An 18,517-nucleotide genomic window follows, 5' to 3' on the forward strand; every position below is an offset into this window, starting at 1 on the left:
TATGGTCGGGAGGTCCCAGTAGTCTCTCATGGCTGCCCAGAGTGCCGCTGCATGGGGGCATTGTACTAGGGCATGATGTACATCCTCCACCGCATGGCCGCATAGTACACATGTAGGATCTTGCTCCATATGCATGCGGTTCTTGGTAGCTTGAGTAGCTAGGGACTCCCGAGCAGCACTCCATGCAAATACACATACTTTAGCTGGTGCCCCGTTCTTCCAGATTAGGTCCCAGACTGGCCGCCGTCCGTCCGGCCGAATACTCGACGCACCACAGCCCTGCGCCTCCATGCGTTCGCGAAGCCAGGTAATAGGCGCTCCGTACAGAAAAGCAGCCATGTTTATCCGGATGCCACGCAAGGAAGTCAGCTTCTAGCCTGTTGGAAGTCTTGATCTGAAGGATGCTATATATATCTGGCTGATAAAAATGCTGCCGCAGGAGGAAGTCTTGATCTGAAGGATGCTATATATATCTGGCTGATAAAAATGCTGCCGCAGGAGGTCATTGTTCTATGTACCATCCGCATTGAGGAGATCAGAAACCCACTTGAGTCGGCACCGTCGCTTCGGAGTCATTGGTCGCCGAGACTGATCACGAGGGATCCAAGGATCACGCCATATACAGACTTGGGAGCCGTTACCGATACGCCAGATAATCCCTTTCTTAAGGAGCTCCAGCCTATATTCAATGGCTTGCCAGGTTGAGGACGCATTGCCTGTGAAGTCTGTATCCACCAAAAACTCGTTAGGATAGTATTTCGTCTTGAGCACCTGCGCACATAAGCTCTGGGGTTCTCAATTAGCCTCCATGCCTGCTTGGCTAGCAGCGCTTGATTAAAACAGCGCTTGATTAAAAAGTTTTATATCTCGGAATCCCATGCCGTTGGGCCTTAGCATAATGTCCCATGACACCCAGTGAGTACGCCGCTGTCCCTGTGCCGCCCCCCATTTTCTTTAATGGATTTGCTATAATTATAAATTGATTTGGTATGATTTTTATTTATTGTGCAATGTCTTTGCTATAATTTAAATTCATTTGGTATGATTTTTATTTATTGTGTTGTAAAAAACTATGTGACTTATTTATTAATTATGTGCAATGTTTTATTTTTAGTTGTTTATTTAATTTATATGTATAGAAATGTTTAAATTAGAAAACTTTGAAAAAGGAAAGAGGTGAGACCCCGTAATTAAATCCTAGCCATTAATACTTAATCAACCCCGTAAACACCCCGTGAGTGTAGCATTGCTCGAGGCGAGACCGATTGGACGCACTGCCCAGATTGACTGACACGAGACGAACAACGACCAACTGACGAACCAAACGGTAAAAAGCGGACAAAACCACCTTTAGACCTGCGCATTGGAGTTTGCCATACTGTCAGGACCAACCCAAAGATCAAAGATAGTGAACTCTGCCCAACATACTGGTTTCACATCTTTACTCGTCACTGCCGGTTTCTCGAATATTAGAAGCAACTAATACATCTACGATTATTTATTTCTGCTGTGTCATTTCTGATAGAAAGTCACACGCGTGCATGGTCCACGACAAAAGGTACCCAAGCTGAGAAGCGCGGCTAGCAGATAAAATCGAGTCAGAAGTAACTCGAAGCACAAACGCCGCAAATCCTCCAGCTCTTCTGCTACTAAACTAGTCTACTTCCCTTCGCGTGGCGGTGGCGGCGGCTGCGCTTCGTCTTGGCGCTTCTGGACCTCGCGGCCGACGGCAGGGTCGCCGTGTCCGACGGCCACCTTGGCGACCTCCGTGGCCGGCGTGCCGGGCCTCGCCTTCTGGTACAGCACCAGGTAGCCGATGGCGCCGACGATGCCGAACCCCATCAGCGCCATCGTCCCGGGCCCGTACGGCAGGCGGCCGCCTCGCTGGTGCAGGACCTCCCCGGCGCCGCCGCCACGGCCCGGCGGGCGCATGGACGCCTCCACCCCCGCGGCCCGGACCTCCTCCGGGCTCATCTTGTGCGTGTCGGCGTTGCGACGCCACTCCTCCGTGCCGCTCTTCGCCATGCCGGCGTCCTCCTTCCGCTTGTCACCGGCGTACGTGCGTGCGTGTGGTGTGTTGCGTGAATCCGTCTTCTGCGTGGGTGGTTCTGTCTCTGGCGGAGGCTCGTGCGACGGCTGCTGTATGTAAGCGAGAGCTTCGTGAAGTGTGTCATGACTCATGAGGTGGTGTAAAGAATGCAACACGTAGAAGGGGCAGGTGTCGCAAGCTCGACGAGGCGGCGCCAGCGAGCTGCCGCGTGCGGTACGGGGAGATGCACATGTGAGCCCTCCATTCGGTGCCGAGATATTAAAACTGTAACGGGAGGTACAGCGCATGGGCAATCTAGCAGCGTCGAAACGCCTGAATCGAGTGTATTCCGAAACTGTGACACCCGTCTGTTTGCATTTTATATTCCTTCTTTTCAATAGAGTTTGTCTTTACAGTTTATTTTAGGGAAACTTTGTTTTTGCCCCTCCAGTTTTTTACCACTTTGCTTATGTTATTCTAGGATTCCACAGTGGCAGAGTGGTAATTGTGATACATTGTCAAAAGCTAAAAATGACAAAAGTGAATAAAAAATTATTGTTTTTGCCACGGAATGATATTTGTGATGCATTGTTAAAAGTTAAGAGTAGCAAAAACGACATATCAAACTCTAGAGTTGCATAAACAAAATGGGCAAAAACTAAGTTTTCTTTTCATTTTTGTCGATTTATTGGGGTTATTTATTGTTTTTTAGATGTTTTCAAGGGTTTTTCTCTTTATTTTTGTTTTATTATTTCTTTTTACTTTGGGGGGGGGGGGGTATTCAGATGGTTTCCAAGTCTTATTGGATTTTCACTGTGTTTCATTGTTATTCTTCGGCTTTTGATTTTTCTGTTTCCTTTGTTTCTTTATCAGTTTTCTGCGGTTTCCCTTTTTAATACAAGTCTTTTTCAGTATATATGTACTCTATTCGTCTTATAATATAAGATCATTTTTAATTATAGGATAGGAGTACATTTTTAGAGTACACATGTGAAAAAGCTATGCACCTCGAACACTTTTAAAATACATAATTAAGATTCTTCTTTTAGCTATATGTTTTGATGTCTATTATTTTCATACGCATAATATATTCTCCGTATACGTAAAAACGTTTTTTATATAATTTGTAACATTTTGCAAAACATGATTAGCATTTTCTTTTACATTTTCTTTTTTCTTTGTTTCTCTCTTCGGTTTTAAACATTATAGACATGTTTGATGTCTACTTTTTCATAGACATTGTACACTTCCATATACATCTAGAATATCTATTTGATGTACATTTAACATTTTCTAAAAACATGATTAACATTTTCTAATAATGTCACATACAGTTTTATGAAAAGCATGAACACTTTGAAAGTGTCAAAAACATTTTTTGTATGATATTGACATTTTCCATATACATTTGAAACATTTATTTTATATACCTTTAATTATTTTTCACATATGTGATTAATTTTTTTATAATGTCACATATATTATTTGTAACACGTGAACATTTTTAAACGTAACATATATTACTTTTCATATGCCACCTACATTTTTTTAGTTAAGATAACTTTTTTACGTTATTTTAACATTTTTTAAAATTCATGATTTTCAAAAATCCTATTTTTTTATGTTTCAAAATATATGTATTTAATTATTTTCTAAAATATTAATAGAATAAAAATATAAGAAATGAACAAAGAAAAAAACAGAAGAAAAGATGAATGAGGTATAAAGGACGAAAGAGGAAAAATTGACAAACGGGTCTTGAGCCGTGTTGAACGGAAGAGAAGATGTCAAGTACGGGATGGACGAATTAATGAGTAACCCCTCGCAGGCTTCCCAGCGGGTTAGTTGCAAGAGTGCGGGAAGCATCTTCAGCCATCACGTGTCACATGTTGGATGCATCTGCAGGTCTTTTTTTTGCATGCTTTTTGGGTTTTTTACTTCTGTTTTATTCTGATTTTGCTCGAGTTTTCCTAGGTTTCTTGAAAGAAAAAGAGTGTACTTTTTTCACCTGTGAGGCACACCCTGTGAAAAGCACAAATATGCTACTCCATGAAGCATAGTTGTGAGAAACATAACTGTGTGCTTCAACAGGAAGAGCACATATAGTTGTGCCTTTAAAACAATGAAAAGCAAAGTTGTGCTTTGGAAAAGTGAAAGACATTGCTTTCAAAAAAAATGACAAACGTGTTTGTGCTCCCGATATTTTGTGGTTATTTTTCTGGGAGGGGGGGGGGGGATGGAGTTCCATGTTTTTTCGGGTTTTTTTTTAATTGTTTATTTTGCATCTTTTTGGGGTTTTTTGAATAGTCTATCCAAATCTATTAATATGAGATGTAGTTTCGAAGATCTTTACCCGAGTAACGCAATGATGAAAACCGTCCATGATTTGGACATACAATTCATAGAAAGAAAACATTTCAAAAAACGAATAAATGAAAAAAGGCACAAAACTCCTGACTTGTGACAAGTGTCGTTAAATTAATGCGTCCCTTTATAAGACGTACTCCCTCCGTCCGAAAATTTTTGTCATCAAAATGAATAAAAAAATTGTATCTAAAACTAAAATACGTCTAGATGCATCCACTTTTATTTATTTTGGTGACAAGTATTTTCGGACGGAGGAAGTACTCTCTAGCTAGTGATTTCGGTCAAATATTTTCGAGCTCCTCCCTCCCATTCAATGTTAAAACGCATATTTGGGCTGGCCCATTTTAGCCCCTCTTATCTCGTTCGTTTCCAAAAAAACTGCTGATACATGCAGTGAAAAGTCGTTGTTGCTTGTTCCCTTAAAAAAATTGTCAATGTGTTAACTTCCAAAAGACCAACAGCAGTTTCTAACAGATTTATAAAAAAATGGTAAAGTATTTTGAAAATATCCATGAGATTGAATAATGTTTACTAATTTAATAAAATGTGAATTTAAAAGTTTTCTGATTTTTTAAAAAAAGGTTCACAGATTTGGAATATGTTTTAAAAAACCAGACCGGCAGGTGTATAAAAGGGGGAAGTTTCTTGGTGGGTTTCCCTATTAAGTCAGCACCGGATCAAGATTGGAGACCCACCACAAGCAGAGAATTAAAAGCCTAAGAGTGGTGACCAACCATTTGCAAAAAGAGTAACAGAGCAAAACAGAAAAGAGAAGGGAGAAGAAAAAAGATTCATAACTCATTGGATAGCTTAATCTATTGATCAGGGAAAATATTCATGATTTTTCATTTCAAATGAGAACATAAAAATGAATCTGAATAAAATCAATTGAAACCAACAAAAACACACAAGGAAAAAACAAAGACAAACCAACTGGAAATCTAGATTTTATAGTTCGCTTTAGAAAAGAATCCCAAGTATTTGGTTTATAGTACGTTTTACACAAGTGTGTGCTTTTCTTATGACCTACTGCAAATTTTCAATTTTTTTAGAATAAATTTTCATATTTTCTTGTGCAAATTGGTTTATAGTTCATTTTAGAGACGTGTGTTCTTTTTTGTTGAACTACTGCATATTTTTATGTTTACTTGTGCAAGAGTTAAATTAGAAAAAACAGAAATAAATACATCTATTCAGGTTATCACACCATCTCATGGGAAATATGTCCTCTCAACAATATACCATCCCTATCCTTCAAACCAAACATCAGTTTGGCTATCTTCAACCACTTGAAATCCCTTCCAACCAAACAGAAAAAGAGGCTATCCCTATCTAAGTGGCTGGGGATACCCACAACCACTCAAACATATCCCCCAAACCAAACACACCCATACTGTAGAAAGGCGTCCCACCTTCTCGACGGTTCGCCCCATTGAATGGAGCTAGTGGGACAAATTAAGGAGAAAGATACACCTACAATCTTTTATATGGTACTTACTCCACTTGCCCTAAAAGGTTTTAGAATACTAATTCGTATACAGAGTAAGAATAACAGGATATTTTATACAAACTTGGATTAATATAGACACTTCAAACAACCAAAACCACAGCATAGAACATAGGACAGTCGTGTTATGGAGCCAAACGAGCCTGCCTAAAATTATCCTACCTGATACTGTACATACAAGAAAGAAGAAACAAAAGAGTCATGTTGATTCCCGGCAAAAATTTCTACACACAACAGTTCATCAACCTGCAGGCCCCACTGCACATTTTGTTTCCCTCGGAACCAAACTCACAAGAAATGAGGAAATGATGAGATGCGCGGCAGATGCGTAAGCAGGTCCCCAAATGGTTCTTGCCTTGGAGGCAATGAGCCATTGCCACCGTCTCCTTCAACAAGAGGCGCATAAGCTTGGGGCTTTCTCTCATAAATCTCATTATTATCACTGTGAACACCAGAGTTTACCTGGCCTGTGCCTGAATCTCTCTGGATCAATGAACACAGAGAATTGACTCTTGACATGAGCATCCTCTCATCAGCAGCAATAGTGATTTGGGAGTCGTTCAGAAGTTGCCGGGTCATCTCATCAAATGCTAGTTTACCCGTTGAGTCATTGCCACCATCGAGGATCTGAGAGTCGTTTATGAGGTACCGGGTAATGTCGTCTATGGCCAGTTTACCTGATGTGCCAGCACCACCATCAGCTGCGGGTAGGTTCCCTGAATACATATGTCTGTAGATGTGGTGCCCAATGTGGTTTGCTATCTCACTCTTGGACATGGAGCGCCGGATCCCTGGCAACTTAAAACCGTTCCAACTAAGGATGTTTGTATGTGGTTCACCCACACTGGAACCATCGTCTTGTTTAATCACTTGACTGTCAGCAACTGGAATGGAAAAAAAAAAGATGATGAGCAAAGTCATTCACAGTTACATGTTACAAAGATCCTAGTTGTAATTTGTGAAAAAAAAACAGAAAACAAATTCAAATAATTATTCTGAACAGTGACTATGATTCAGTAGCATAGCATGACCTAAGACATCATCAATGAAAAATGTTACGTATTATAATAATTATGTTCACCTGAATTAGAGAAACCTTGAGGCAAGCCATCTGATGTTCCAGCTTCCTGTCTCTCTTCAGCATCTATCCTACCGGATGCAGAATGATGCTGTAATAGTTCCCTAAATCTTTGGGGGGTTAACTGATCGTCATCATCTTTATTATGCACAAAATTTTGGCACTTCACATCATCTGGATCTTCAAATATGGAAGATCTTGATTCAAAATACGGATTCTCCAACGTGATCTCATTTTGCTGGCTTAGCGAGCATAGACGTGGGTCACAGTGAACAAGCTTCTCCACATGCTTATTCATCATTCCGGGCGCACACTGAAGAAAGTGCCTCCTGAAAATAAAGGATTTTCGGAAGTTCAGGCACCAGTGTAACTTCGTGTATTGAGAACCTACTTGATTGTGATGTAGGCTTGAATCTGTCTTTCACAATGGTTTCTCGAGAAACGGCACTAAATCCACTATGCCATGTCTTTCACAATATTTGAATGTGAAGTTCACAGCATATGCTTTTTTTCTCTCCACATGAAAATGTGTCTCATTTGTATTAGAAGGGGCCAAAATGACGCAAAGTACAACCAGGAAAATGAAGAAAACCACAGAAGGACCAAGAAACCAGGCTACAAAAGCTAGGAAGAAACTAGCGAAAGCCTAATTAGCCCATCTAATAGAACAGAGCAAGCAAAAACAACAATAGAAGTTCACTGCATATATTCTAAGATTTAATAAACATCTGCCACCATACATGAACATGTACCTGTGCATGCTTGCCTGTCCAGCAGTAAAATCAGAAGTTGCCTGCCACAAAGTGTGCTTCCTTGGCTGCGGATTCGTTTCTCTGAAGAAAAGTGGTTGCCTAGACAACTGGAAAAAACAAGAAAAAGAAAATTAGCAACAGAAAGAATATGTAACAACGGCCCCAAAAAGGCGAAAATGGACAGGAATATTACTGAACTAGATCTTTAGCGTCCTATTAATATAATATGATGATGTGATCCATAATAAATAATTAACTTTGCAGTAATTTGCATTACTGACTCCATGTATATACAAGTGCTTACCGCGATTTCCAGGGTGCCAGGTTCCGTTTCTGGACAAACCACCTTAAGTGCACAGATATCAGACCACTGTATCTCAATTTTACTCTTGAGACCACCATCCAGTACTTCCCACACGAGTTTGTGTTTTGCAAAATAGCATTTCACAACCAGATCACCTTCGTACCTTGATACCCACTGTTTATATACGAAGTATAAAGCTTAACATAAATGAATCAGTTGAAACACAGATAAGAAAACAAACAAATGAACAAACGACACTAACTAAATAGGTATAGTCAATGTGCATAGGTCTCTAGAACTACATATTGCCCCCTGTGTGCTTTGCAATATAGCAAGCTCATTTCATAACATCTTGTGCTATGGGATATCAATCTATAAATAAACTAATGTCACGGAGATTAGGCTTCAAGCCCGAAATTCGCTTCCATTGCCACCATGGCAGGCCAGAAACTAAAGGTACCAAGCTCTCATCATGAGATCACTATGATTATGAGCTAAAAAGGATTAGGCGTGGCATTCATGTAGAACAGATTGTCTGATCTTCAGAAGTAACACCGGCTAACTGTAATAATAGTATTAATACTAAACACAGTTAGAGACAATGGAATGGATCAACTTGAATCTCAACAATGCAAGCAACAAGAGATTATTATCAAAGAGACGTGTATGCATTTATATTCAGTTAATACTGAAGGACGGTATTCAACATGGAATTGTTGTCATGACCAGAGGATGTAAGTTACACCCAGTCAATTATGTCAATTTCTACTAAAAACAAGTATCATCGGGGGACCATGAATGACACAACAGGGCAATGTGGCAGCATGAATGAGCACATGACAAAGCTACTAACCTCCCAAGATCCGATTCTGAGAATAGAACCAGGGAAGTTGGAGGCTTTTAATTTCTCCGAGGCACTAGCAGTGCCACCATGCCGGGCGTCTTTGGCCTTGCCAGCCTGCACAAGCTTCATTTGGATCAAATCCACGAGAGAGGGGCTCTTCTTAAGCCGCAAGCCAAGTGGACTAGGCTCCTCAAGGAAATCATGTTGCGATGACTGCTGATTGGACACACTAGCACCGCCTGTGCTCCATTGCTGCATGACACAACCCCAAAACGCAACAAGCATAGGATTAAATAAGCACCGTGAAAGAAGATTTTATCAGTATTATCAATCAGGATAATATTTGCATTCCAAATCCGTGATGAAAACTGGAAAACAGTGACTGTACAGAGAGCACGTCCGTTTGCTTTTGTGAAATGAAAGAGGTAGAATCTTAGAGGATTAATTAAGAATTAGCATCAGAGGGGATTAACATGTAAGTGCGGACAGCTCGGATTGTTGGCGAATCAGTACTCGAGAGTACAATTCCAGAAGTCCATATTGTCCATTTCTAAAACCAAAGAATGGAACGGATATAGTATGTTAGTAGTAATAATATCTTCAGAGCAAAAAAGATTCCAGCGACTTGACTGCGCAAGATCTTTTTTCTTTTTCATTCATACGTGCCAGTGCCATATCTATCATCGACAACTTGCATACCTTCTACAAAAAGTTTTTCACGCTGGTGTAGCAATTTACTACTACCTATGTAACTAAATATAAAATGTATCGAGTCATGTACTGCGGGGTAGATGTCCTCCATGTTGTGAGGACTTATTGTCTCTCAATTGTAACCCTATGACATAGGAATAAAACAAACTCCCGTATGTTTTTTCGCAAAAAGATAAACAATAAAATAAAATGTTTTTGAACTGCAAAAACGTCTTGTATTTAGTTTTTTTTCGAGAAAAAAATAGTTACCGAGGTAGTAATTTCAGAATGTTAATCAATTAACACAGACAACGAGAAACGCACTAACACGTCAGGAGAATCACTCCAATTGCCCAAAAACCTTGGTATCGACTCAATAAAACGAAGATTATTTTTCGTTGGATTTGAACTCAAGCGAAAATCGATCGGCAGTAACACTTTCTAGATTACTTCAGTACCCTTCGCTCGGCCTCCTCCCAAGAGAGGGAAAAGGGGACGAAAACCCAGAAATTTTCGAATCTCCTTCGGGCCCGCGCCCACCACATGAAACGATCAGTCCGGATATCACGATGCAAAAACAAACAGTCAAGCAAAATCATATCGGAACGTTCGCGCCTGTTTTGCAAGGAACGAAGCAAAGACGAGGACGGGAAAGCCACCTGCGGCGGCTGCTGCTGGTGCGCGAGGCGGGACCTCTTATGGAACGGCGACGCCTCAGCCCCGGCAGCCCCCGCGGCGTCGCCGTCGTCGTCCACCGCCTCCTCCTTCACCCCCCGCCGCAGCTTCCCCATGTGCGGCAGGTGAACCATCCTCTGCGGTTCGAGCCGAAGGTGAGGGAGGACACCGTTGAGGCGGTTGTTGTACGGAGGAGGAGAGCTGTTTGAACAAGCAAGCGAGGACGGATGGGAGGTGGAGGAGGGAAATAAATATCTCGGCGGGGGCGGGGGAGGAGGAGGAAGCAGGATTAGATCTCCTCTGTTTGTTTTTGCTCGGAGCACGTGCCAACTGGATCCGGATGAGAGGCCACCGTGGCGCGCCAGAGGAGTTCTCGTATCTACCCCTGATGCGCGGTGGTCGGGCGGGGGCAGAATCGTCAGGGGGGACGGTCGGCAGGCGTGCCCTGCCCACGGCAGCGGTGCGGTGGGCTTCCCCTTCCCCGGCGGCCAGCGGCGGCACCTGGGTCACGCCCCGGACGGTCGACACGCGTCCACGGTGCGGGAGGGGGAAAGGGAGAAGCGGCGGGGGGCGTGACGTGGTTGGTGCGCGTGTGACCTGGACACGCCGGCCCGTCCCCGTCCAGTCCACTGTGCCGACGCTATCCGTTCGCATCAACATCGGCCTTTGTCCTTCTCTGTGCTTGTGGATAAGATCGTGGCTGGCCGGCGAGCACTCACAGCGCAGAACCAAAGTGACAAAATTATTGTAGGGGAGGAACAAGACTTGGACTTTGGAATTGGATGGACCTAGACAGAGCCTGCTCCTGGCCTCTCACTTTAGAAAAATGATTATAAAATACATATGCTAAACAAAATCAAAATACATATGGACTTTGGATTTGTGTGATTTAAATAACCTATTTAAAATCAACATAGAGATCACAAATAATATATTTTTAACACAGTACAGACGCAAGTGCTCATATATATACATGCATACACTCACTGATATGAATGCACGCGCACACTACCCCTATGAGTATCTCCAAGAGACTGCGCCGACATATCATCTTGAAAATTTACAAAGTCGTTGTAGACGTCTCGTAGTTGATGGAAACATCTCCTCCCACTAAAAATGCATAGTCGGAAATCCTGAAATAAATACAGAATAAATGCAAGCACCAGGACTTAACCCTGGTGGCACCGACAGAGCTACATGTATTCCTGAAGGGGCCATGGCCCCCCAACATTGACAATATGTCTAAAGAAAAATAAAATGAAAGTGCTTAATTAGAAAAAGTAGTCTTTGCCCCCCTCAAGATTGTTGTATTTGCCTTTCGCCCCTCCAGCATTTTCTCCCTAGCTCCGCCACTGCCTGGTGGACTAGGGATATTACTGTCCTCCTAACCATTCACTCACAAGTTGGTTCGCAAGATCACAAAAAAAATGAAAGGTCAATTGAAACGTTATTAAATTATTAGGAAAGTGGTTCAAAATAGAATACCTTCTAAAAAATTAACCATAATTCTGGATTTCGTATTTTCTAAAAACAATGGAACATGGTTCCAGAAAAATGTAAAATGATGATAATATATATGGCTTACATGTAAGTTTCATCTCATTCAGAAAACCTTTTAAGTCAATAGGACCATTATTTGTCAAGTTTTAGTGTGCAAGAATACGGGACATCCATTAAAATATGGGACGTTGCACACTAAGAGCATCTACAACTGGACTTAATTTCGGCCCCACCTAAACATCAGCGGACACGCCCTGTCAGTGTCTGGACGTCTTTGATTTGAGCCTATATTTATCCGTGCAAGTAGTCATGCTCCTCATTTTCTTCCTTATATGCCCGGTCAATTGTATGTGATTGGTGTAGATAGAGAGAGAAAGAAAAAATAAAGATAGAGAAAAGGTGATCCAGGTGGGCCACGTCCTTATAATAAAATTATCGACTGACCGGGGCGCGTCTGGATGCATCCGCGAGCCCTCATATCCTTCTCATATTTGGTGTTAATATAAGAATTTGCGCAAAGCTAGGACGTATAAAGATGATATGAGGGGTCTGGTTGGGTCATTTTTTCTTCTCTTTCATGTTCGGTACGTGTCCATAGACGTTTGAGGGGGATTTGAGGGACCGCGGTATATGTTCTAAGAGCATCTCTAGCAGATCCTGCAAAAAGCTCGCCGGCCCTGAAATTTTTTGGCTGTTTTGCAGGATCTACGTTTTTTTTACCCAAACAGATCCGGTAAACAAAGTGTGACCTGTAAAAAATTTACAGGCAGCCGCATATGCTCTATACGTACGGAGAACGGCCGGGTTTTAGGGTTAGAAAACCCTATCCCCTCCGCCGCAATTCGCCTGCGCCGCCCTCCCCAACTCCGGTGACAAATCTTGCCACATCTCCTTCGTTTTTTCTTCTCCTCGATGGCCGGTGGTGCTGGCGGGCGTGCCGGGGGTGGTGGGTCGCCTCCGCGCAAGCTCCCACGGCATGACGCGGAGGCCGGCAGCTCCAGCCGGCCCGCCGTCGAGCCATGGCGCTCGAAGCAAGCGCGCGACCACGACCGGCTCTCCCGAAGCGGCGGGAGGAGTCCTTGGGCCGGCTTCCACGAGCTCCATGGACAACTCTTTCCGCATTTTCAAAGGTGTCGGGAGGCCGATGCGGAGCTTGTAGCCACGGAGAAGGCTTTGGCGGCTAGAGAAGAAGTTGTCGCCGACCGTCTCGTCGCCGCCAAGGAGGCCAACCTCGTCAACGTGCTCCACAAGTCCGGCGCCAAGTTCTACCTCGGCGTGTGACGCCCGGATAATCAAGCTACAGTAATTCCCTGCTAATTATGTCGTGTCATCATTTTCACTATTTCTAAATCCCCCTTTGATTCAATCCGGTTCAAATTCAAATTCAAATACTAAATGCAACCCAAAGTTTCACAAACATGAAGACTAAATTGTTGATCATGTGACAAATTTTCACTTCTTAATATTGGTGGTGAGCCAACTTTTTATAAAGTGGCTTAGTGCTCTAAAATAAAAGAAAACAGAGGCGATAAAATGAAGAAGGAAAAGACTATAGCAAAAGAAAGAAAAAAGCCCCCTGCACCCCTGGCCGTTCGGCCCAACTGGGCCACCATGCCACCTGGATGGCCCACCCCGCTCCCCCTAATCCCCACCCGACCGAAGCCCTAACTGCTACCCCCACTCCCCTTGATCCCCTTCCTCCGTCTGGATCAGGGCATCGAGACCGTCTACCCGTCGCCGACCCCCAACGCGACTGAAGCCCGAGCCGTCGCTCCGCCGAGGCCGCCGCCAGCCAGCGCCGAGCGTCGCCCCTCCCGGACTCCTTCCTCTCCATCCTGCGCTGCGCCCTTCTTCCCCGAGCTCCGCTCGCGCTCCATCCCGGGCCGCCCCGACCTCCCGCTGCACGTCATCGTCGTCGGGCTGCCCGCTTCCGGCCACCCCGCACCTCCCCGAGCTTGCCCTGCGCTCACTGTGAGCACCGGCTCCTTTTCCCCTCTGTTTTCGTAGCTGTTCCCATGCCGTATGTTGGAAATATGAGCAATTTACCAAATGATTTTATTAACAGAAATATTAGATAAAGCATGACTAATATAGCCGTGATAAAGCAAGTCATGCAACCTGACGGAGAAAAAGTAAATAGCATTTGCATATATGAACTTGAACCGAACACATCTAGGACAGACACTAGATCATGTTGCATATATGGAGTAGAACCTAACACATGTAGGGCAAGTACTAGTACGCGAAACTGTGGCAGGACATCTGATAGAAAGAAGAACAACATATACGGGACAGCAGCAGCAGAAGCACTGGACTTGGGGTCGACATCCTCTCCAGCCATGTCGTTGCTGAGGTAGTCGACGTCGGGGAAGAAGTCGTCGTCGGGGAAGTAGTCGTCGGAGCCCGTGATGAAGAAGCCAGTAGTCGCGTAGAGCGCTCCCCAAAAACCTTATCACCCTTCTCACGTACATGACTCAAAAGGTGCAGTCTCGGAGGCCTACTGTCCCGATGTGCGGTGCACGCCGCAAGCCAGGATGAGGAAGACAGCAGCAGCTCAGAGATTGGAACCGATGGCGAGAGGAAGGAGAAGTTCTGGTGCGTCTCTCTGAGAGGAGCGACCTTCCTTTTATAGGCACAAGAGAAGGAGGCGAGAGGCTGCGTCGGAAGCTGAAGGGAATGCGGGAGATGAAACGAACAGACAGCAGCCGAAAGGTGCAGCGTTCGTATTCAATATCCAGTACAGCAAAAACTTTCCAGCTCCCCAGTGACCTTTCGTATACCCGTAGTGCGTGGCAAAAATTTAGATATCGGCTCGGCTCATTCCCGCAACCCGCGGCGCGGCGCGTCGTGATGAGGCGTGGCGTGGCGAGGCGGGCGGCGGAGGAGGAGCGAGCGTGGATATCCCTCTTGTTCTCATGCTCGTACAAGTGGAGAAAGAACCTCCCTTATAAGGAGGTCCAACTCCCACTAAATTAGCAATGTGGGACTAAACTTTAGTAGTATCCCTTGCCTTGCACAAATGGGCTAAGTGGGCCTCTAGGATTTATTAGGAATTTCTGAAATAGTTATTGGGCTGCCCAAAATAGACTAAATTTCAGCAATCCCCCACCAGATCCCAGAGGCACACAGAAATTTGCCTTTGATTCCAAAACACTGTTTTATATACCGGTACTGTAGTGGAGACTGTTAAGTTGAACTTCCACCTAGAACTCTATGCTACGCTAGTAAGAAACTTGAACAGTGGACTGGGCCTTGAACTGCAAGTTTTCTACGAATCTAGCTTCACATAAAGCCTTGACCGATACGTGGCTACCGTAGGTCTTCCCCGCGGGTGGAGTTTATGCGTCATACTCTGTGACCTTTCATGAGTTTACTAGAGAGAGCCCTACTTCCATAGATTGCGACGTTTGACAATCAGACTCATATAGATGTGTTCTTCAAAAGATATTCTGCGGGATAACATCTCTTCTTAAATAAGCCACTTAGAACACATTAAGATATACATCAACTTGCCATGCAGATTAGGAGAGTATTGCATTTTCATGGAGCGGTATTGTGAATAGTAAGGATACTCTCCTCTCAGTTGACCAACAGCTTGTCTTCCACATCTAATTCACGGGATCTCCGATCACAAAGAATAGGTTACCACTGTGAACAACTCATATTGTGGGTCTCATACCCATCTCTCTCGATGCATTATCTATCACATTACGTGATAGACCCTTAGTAAAAGGATCAGCCAGATTTTTAGACGTTTGGATATAATCCAATGCATAACTCCGGAGTTTTTCATTTTTCTGACAAACTTTAACCTTCTCTGAACGTGTCTTCATGACTTCATGTTGTCCTTTGAGCTGCTCACTTTCGTGATCACTGTTTGATTGTCGTAGTTTATAAGGACACCCGGTACAGGTTTCTCAACAACCGGCAAGTCATTCAAGAGCCGATGAAGCCAATCTGCTTCGACCGTAGTTGTATCTAGTGTTGTGAGTTCTGCTTCCATTGTTGACCTCGTTAAGATGGTCTGCTTGCAAGACTTCCAAGAAACAGCGCCACCTCCATGAGTGAATACATAACCGCTCATGGCCTTTATATCATTAGCATCTGAGATCCAGTTTGAGTCACTATACCCTTCAAGCACCTTTGGGTGCTCGGTGTAGTGAATTCCATAATTCGCAGTGCCTTTCAAATAACGCAAAACTCTTTCTAGAGCTTTCCAATGCACATCTCCTGGTTTTGAGACAAACCGACTCAGTTTGCTAACAGCAAAAGAGATGTCAGGTCTTGTAGCACTGGCTAAGTACATAAGCGAGCCAATAATCTGAGAATACTTTGATTGGTCTCTAGCAATTCTTTGATTCTTTCGAAGTAACACACTTGCATCATAAGGTGTTGGAGAGGGCTTGCAGTCACTATAGCCAAAGCGACTCAAGATCTTTTCCGCACAGTGAGATTGAAGCAATGTAATCCCACCATCATCGTCTCTCAACAACTTAATGTTCAGAATGACATCAACCACTCCTAAATCCTTCATCTCAAAACAGTGAGATAGGAAATTCTTGACCTCCTTAATAACATTCAGATTTGTTCCAAAAATCAGTATGTCGTCAACATACAAGCAAAGGATAACTCCCTCGCCCCCACCATGGCGATAGTACACACATTTGTCAGCTTCGTTTACAACAAAGCCTGCGGCTGTTAAAGTTCTTTCAAACTTCTCATGCCACTGTTTAGGTTCTTGCTTGAGTCCATACAAAGACTTCAGCAACTTGCACACTTTTCCTTCCTGACCATCTAGTACAAACCCATTTGGTTGTTCCATATAGATTTCCTCGTCCAACTCTCCATTTAGGAAAGCAATCTTAACATCCATTTGATGAACAAGAAGACCATGTGAGGCAGCTAGTGAAAGTAGAACTCAAATAGTGGTCAGTCGAGCCACAGGTGAGTAAGTATCAAAAAAGTCTTCACCTTCCTTTTGGGTATATCCCTTAGCCACGAGTCGAGCCTTGTACTTTTCAATAGTACCATCAGGCCTAAGCTTCTTCTTGAATACCCATTTGCATCCTATAGGTTTGCACCCATAAGGACGATCAGTTATCTCCCAAGTTTCATTCGCTAAGATAGAATCCATCTCACTACGAACCGCTTCCTTTCCGTAGTCAGCATCTTCAGATGCATAAGTCTCTGAAATAGAACTGGGAGTGTCATCTATGAGATACACAAGAAAATCATCACCAAAGGACTTTGTAGTCCTCTGTCTCTTGCTCCTAGTAGGAACTTCATTGTTTTCCTCCACAGGACTTTCAAAGTGTTCTATCGAAATGGCAGGTTTGGTAATTGTAACTAGTTCCTGATTCGATGAACTAGGCATCTCCTGATTAGATGAGGTAGCCATATCCTTCATGGGAAAGATATCTTCAAATAAAGTCGCATCATTCGACTCCATGATCGTACCGACATGCATGTCAGGTACCTCAGATTTTACAACCAAGAATCTATATCCAATGCTATGAAAAGCATATCCCAGGAAAACACAATCCACAGTCTTTGGTCCAAGCTTTCGCTTCTTTGGAATTGGAACATTGACTTTCGCCAAACAACCCCATGTTCGTAGATAAGAGAGTTTTAACCTTTTCTTCTCCCATTCCTCGAATGGAGTTATCTATTTGTTCTTTGTGGGAACTCGGTTTAGGACATGACATGCTGTCAATATCGCCTCCCCCACCATTCCTTGGAGAGACCCGATGTGTCTAACATGGCGTTAACCAAATCAGTTAGAGTAAAGTTCTTTCTTTCGGCTACCCCATTTGACTGAGGTGAATAGGGAGGCGTCCTCTCATGGATTATACCATGTTCCGCACAAAAAGCATCAAATTCATTGGGAAAATACTCTCCACCACGGTCGGACCTAAGCCTCTTGATTTTCCGATCAAGTTGGTTTTCCACTTCAGCTTTATAGATCTTGAAAAAGTTCAAAGCTTCATCCTTAGATTTCAGAAGATACACACGACAGTATCTAGTGGAGTCGTCAATTAACGTCATGAAATATTTCTTTCCACCTTTTGTCAAAACGCCATTCATTTCACAAAGATCTGAATGTATGAGTTCTAGTGGTGCAAGATTTCTCGTTTCCGCAGTCGTGTGAGACTTACGAGGTTGCTTAGCTTGCACACACACTTGACACTTAGATCCCTTGACAGTGGTGAAACTAGGGATTAAGTTCAACTTTGCTAGTCGCGACATGCAACCAAAGTTAACATGACAAAGACATGAATGCCACACATTGGATTCACTATTGTTGCAAATATGATTAACAATTTTATTGCAAACGTCTGATAAGGATAAACGAAACAGACCTCCTGACTCATAGCCTTTACCAACAAAGGTTCCATATTTGGATATTACAAATTTATTCGACTCAAAGACAAGCTTGAGTATTCTATAGTCTCACCTAAATAGCTTGGCGTAATCATGGTCATAGCTGTTTCCTGTGTGAAATTGTTATCCGCTCACAATTCCACACGACATCTTGCCGGAAGTAAAGTTTAGATCTGGGGTGCCAAGACCACAAACAGAAGCACTTGAACCGTTGCCCATCAGCACGGTTGAAGTCCCTGCGGTCTGATAAGACAAAAACATGGAAATATCACCGCATACATGCACATTAGCACCCGTGTCAATCAACCAATCAGGAGAATGACATACTAAAAGAATAGTGGGAAATATACCATACCCAGCATTCTTCATGTCAGTGTCTCCAATGACAAC

At 43.4% G+C, this 18,517-nt stretch overlaps 2 protein-coding genes across 3 annotated transcripts; both read right to left on the reverse strand.

Moving 5' to 3' along the window:
• Positions 1 to 1,472: 1,472 nt before the first annotated feature.
• On the reverse strand, positions 1,473 to 2,705 carry LOC125555975. Its single transcript, XM_048718778.1, has one exon. The coding sequence runs from the start codon at positions 2,335 to 2,337 to the stop codon at positions 1,660 to 1,662; it is 678 nt and encodes a 225-aa protein (XP_048574735.1). The 5' UTR covers positions 2,338 to 2,705; the 3' UTR covers positions 1,473 to 1,659.
• Positions 2,706 to 5,939: 3,234 nt separating this feature from the next.
• Positions 5,940 to 10,527, reverse strand: LOC125508910. 2 transcript variants are annotated; one of them, XM_048673716.1, is made up of 7 exons: positions 10,231 to 10,527; positions 8,891 to 9,133; positions 8,038 to 8,211; positions 7,734 to 7,840; positions 6,985 to 7,310; positions 6,366 to 6,787; positions 5,940 to 6,289 (listed from the first exon to the last, which is right to left on the reverse strand). In XM_048673716.1, the coding sequence occupies exons 1-7, from the start codon at positions 10,378 to 10,380 to the stop codon at positions 6,128 to 6,130; spliced, it is 1,584 nt and encodes a 527-aa protein (XP_048529673.1). In that variant the 5' UTR covers positions 10,381 to 10,527; the 3' UTR covers positions 5,940 to 6,127. The 2 variants fall into 2 exon arrangements, with proteins under 2 accessions (XP_048529673.1, XP_048529672.1); XM_048673715.1 differs by having other exon boundaries at positions 5,940 to 6,787.
• Positions 10,528 to 18,517: the final 7,990 nt, after the last annotated feature.

The sequence above is a fragment of the Triticum urartu genome, chromosome 5, assembly GCF_003073215.2.
Source record: "Triticum urartu cultivar G1812 chromosome 5, Tu2.1, whole genome shotgun sequence".
Taxonomy (NCBI): domain Eukaryota; kingdom Viridiplantae; phylum Streptophyta; class Magnoliopsida; order Poales; family Poaceae; genus Triticum; species Triticum urartu.

Excerpts from the sequence above, each read along its gene's own strand:
- LOC125555975 (XM_048718778.1), bottom strand. The coding sequence starts at position 2,337 with ATGCGCTGTACCTCCCGTTACAGTTTTAATATCTCGGCACCGAATGGA.
- LOC125508910 (XM_048673715.1), bottom strand. The coding sequence starts at position 10,380 with ATGGTTCACCTGCCGCACATGGGGAAGCTGCGGCGGGGGGTGAAGGAG. Across the intron at positions 8,212-8,890 it reads TCAGAATCGGATCTTGGGAG|TGGGTATCAAGGTACGAAGG; the intron begins GTTAGTAGCTTT and ends GTATATAAACAG. Across the intron at positions 7,311-7,733 it reads GGACAGGCAAGCATGCACAG|GAGGCACTTTCTTCAGTGTG; the intron begins GTACATGTTCAT and ends CTTTATTTTCAG.